General features: G+C 47.4%; 1 protein-coding gene across 1 annotated transcript; it reads right to left on the bottom strand.

The window, feature by feature from the left end:
- Positions 1-483: 483 nt before the first annotated feature.
- On the bottom strand, positions 484-1,419 carry LOC116598064 (olfactory receptor 9Q1-like). The gene has a single exon (XM_032356262.1). The coding sequence runs from the start codon at positions 1,417-1,419 to the stop codon at positions 484-486; it is 936 nt and encodes a 311-aa protein (XP_032212153.1).
- Positions 1,420-3,716: the final 2,297 nt, after the last annotated feature.

The raw sequence follows: 3,716 nt of genomic DNA, 5'->3' as shown, positions 1-3,716 counted from the left end.
CGGATTGAAGGGCAAATTGATGGATGGGTAAATGAATAGATTATAAATATGCAATAAAACAAATATAATAAAATATTAGCAGTAGCAGAATCTAAGTTTGAGGTCTAAGGAGTTCACTATACACTATTTTCAATGTTTCTATATGGTAACGATCTTTGGAAAAGTTTGCAACAACAATCATCTTGTTTTACAGCCACAGACCTGTGAAGTGTGACACATGGGGATTTCCTAGGATTTAACCGCACCTCCTTCTGTCGTTTGTCCTGGGACTTAGAGCTCTTCCCCCAATCTCTGCAGGCAGCCTCTTCCTTTTCTTCTTTTCTCTCTCTGGAACTAAAAGTTCTGGTTCCTTTTTATGCTTTGTGCCATGACACAATCCTTCAAACATGGAGCATGCCTTGAATAATGAGTATCATTATGAGTATCTGAGGCTGGTCCTCAGAAGAGATGATTGTCAGGATTCTCCAAGTTGGAAGTAAATGATCAGGACAACTGGGCTCTTTCAAGAACTTTCCTCAATGCCTCCTTCACCTCCTTGTTCCTCAGGCTGTAGATGAGGGGGTTCAACATGGGGATCACTGTTGTGTAGAACACAGACACCACCCGATCTTCCTGTGGAGAATAACCAGAGTTATCTCTGAGGTACATGAAGATGAGGGTGCCGAAGAAGAGGGACACAACCATGAGGTGGGAGGCGCAGGTGGAGAAGGTCTTGGCCCGGCCTCCCGCTGAGGGGATCCTCACGATGGCCACGATGATAAACAGGTAGGACACCAAGATCACCACCATGCAGGCAGGGATGACGAAGATGGCAAACACAATGATGACCACCTCCTGGGTGTAGCTGTCCCCACAGGTCAGCTTTAACAGAGGAGGAAGGTCACAGAAGATAAAGTCAATCTCGTTGTTCCCACAGAAGGAGAGGGTGAAGGCGGTGACCGTGCGAACAAAGGCGCTGGAGAGACCGGCACCATAAGCCCCGGCCACTAAGCCCCAGAGGGCCTTCTCGGTCATGACGGTGACGTAGAGCAGGGGCCGGCACACAGCCACGTAGCGGTCATAGGCCATGATGGCCAGCAGGTAGCAGTCGATGGAGCCGAAGAAGGTGAAGAGGAAGAACTGCATGGCGCAGCGGGAGTAGGACAGTGTGGCCCCGTGTTCCAGCAACACGGCCAGCATCTGTGGCACAATGGCCGATGAGTAGCACACGTCCATGAATGAGAGATGGCCAAGGAAGAAGTACATTGGGGTGTGCAGCCGGCCATCTCCACGGATCAGGCTCATCATGCCCAGGTTCCCCAACAAGGTCAGGAGATAGATGAGCAGAAACAGGAAGAAGAGAGGAAGGGCCCACGCAGGCCTGTCAGTGAATGCAATAAGGAGGAATTCGCTCACCCAGGTGATGTTCTTCTCTGCCATGAGGTGCCTCACAGCACTAGGATGAGAAGCCAGGTCGGAAGCTATAAATAGGACTGACCTGTATTTCCAGCGGACGTTTACTGGACCAGTACTCTGGACGAAATATGTCACCTGCTGTGTGGGACCTCAGAGATGACTGGTCTTCGCTCCTACCTTCAAGGGAGCTCTGAGAAATAGAGTCATCGTATATGTCAAGAAAGCCAAAATTCTATTCTTAATAGAATTGCCTATTGTCCTACTTTTATTGCTAGTTAGCTGGGGGAGCCCCTGTGAGCCAAATAACCATTCTTAACCAATATTCCCCTGTCACTCCAACAAGGGTTGAAACATGGGGTCCTGTCTACCATGGGAATGCCCATCTCAGGACTCTATCCCTTTTTCTCCAAGACCACCACTCCTTCCTCGTTTCAAACACTCACCATCTCTTGCATGGATCAAAAACCACAGCAGTGTACCTAACAGCTCTCCTTGCCTTCAGACACACTTCTTGCCAATTCTTCTTCATTGTGGCCAGGATAATATTTCTAAGACTTTAATTTGATCATGTCTTACTCCCCTGTTAAAATCCGGCCATGGTACCCCATCATGTATAGGATAGGATAGTCAGTGGGCTCCTTGGCATGTCGGGAAAGTCCTCTATGGGGAGGACTCTTCTGTGGGGAGGACTCCCTGCCTACTTCCTCATGCCCCTTGCTTACTTCTCACTCTTCCCACCTGTGGCCACACTTCTCCCTCTCACACGTCTCTCCAGCTACACTGGATTATTTGCAGCTTCTGTAATGCCCATGCTTTCTGTCATCTCTGTGCTTTCCACAGGCCACCCCTTCTGACAAAATACCTACTTTCCCATCCCCAGGGTCAGATCGTACTGCTCTCAAAAAAAGTCTCTCTCGAGTCTGTCTTCCCTGGTGAGTGTGCATGCCCTTGGAGCTCAGCACATTGTAAGGGTTTAAGATGTCTTCACAGAATAAATAAACTTATCAAATAAGATGTGAAGCACCTTGCAAAGGGAAAGGCACTACACAAATCTTCAAGTGATTATTTTTATTTTCTGAAAATGTTTAAAAGCAAAAAACATCATTAAAACCAACCAACATTCACAAACATTGTAGGCCACGTGCTTGGGCTTTCCCTTTCCATTCCCAGCCTAAGAAGGTGCTTCCTTAATAGGAAGCTACTATCTTCATTAGAGCCTTTTAGTTTACCAAAAGCAGATTTCCTAAGAGCTGCTATTATCTTTAACAATAGAAGCACACAGACAGAAACTGTTCTAAGTGGGGGCACTTGGGTGACTCCGTCAGTTAAGCATCCGACGACTCTTGATTTTGGCTCAGATCATGATCTGAGGGCAGTGGGATGGAGCCTGGGCTGGGCTTGTGCTCAGTGGGGAGTCCTCTTGGGACTGTCTGTCTCTCTCTCTCCCTCTCTCTCGGCCCCTCCCCCTGCTCTTTTTCTCCCTAAAATAAATAAATACATCTCTTAAAAAAAAAAAAGTATTCTAAGTGATTTCTGTATTAACTCATCTAATCCCCACAACCATTCTACAAGGTAGAAACTTTGATTATCCTCATCTTACAGATGAGGAAACAAACAGAAGGAACTGACGTCACACGCTTCAGACTGCACAGCCAGTAAACGGAACCGTCATTAGGAACAATGCTGCACACAAAAGTGCTACGTATCTCATTACCAGATTTCACGTGCATCACACGTCTACTCCTACAGCCCAAAAGGATGTACCCAGATATCCACACTGCAGTCCACTTCTAGCTGAAGGCTGATGGGGACTTTTGTGCTAATGGACAGACAGTCCTTTGGCAGAGTTGCAGGGCAGCGGGATAAAGAAGATATTTGATCATCTCTAAAGCATTAGATCTTGGCAGCTAGTTGGGCTGATGTAGTGGGGGAAATTATAACTAAAAGAAATTGGATCCGGGGATCTGAATGGAGCATGAGCCAAGAGAACCACATCCGTTTTCTCCCCTGAATCCCACTCCGTCTTTACTGGCCACACCTTTTCCCACTGTGTTCCTAAAAGGTCATTTGTCTTCCATGGCTTGGAGCATCGTAAGGGTGTAGGGGAAAGACTACTGCTCTGGGCAGCAGGAAGTCTGCTGGGTGGTTCTTGTCCTCCCATATCTGCTCAGCTATGACGATGAGCAAGTGACTTAATCTCTTAGGGCCACAGTGTCCTTCCCTCTGCCCCTACACTTCCCCCACAGACACTAAAACAGTGACTCAACAAGGGAATAATAATGTGACCATTGCCTGAACATCAGTGCCTGCACCATATCATC

The sequence above is a fragment of the Mustela erminea genome, chromosome 9 (genome assembly GCF_009829155.1).
Source record: "Mustela erminea isolate mMusErm1 chromosome 9, mMusErm1.Pri, whole genome shotgun sequence".
NCBI lineage: Eukaryota > Metazoa > Chordata > Mammalia > Carnivora > Mustelidae > Mustela > Mustela erminea.
Note: the sequence above shows the minus strand (reverse complement) of the source record. Positions and strands in the feature narration are given on the sequence as shown.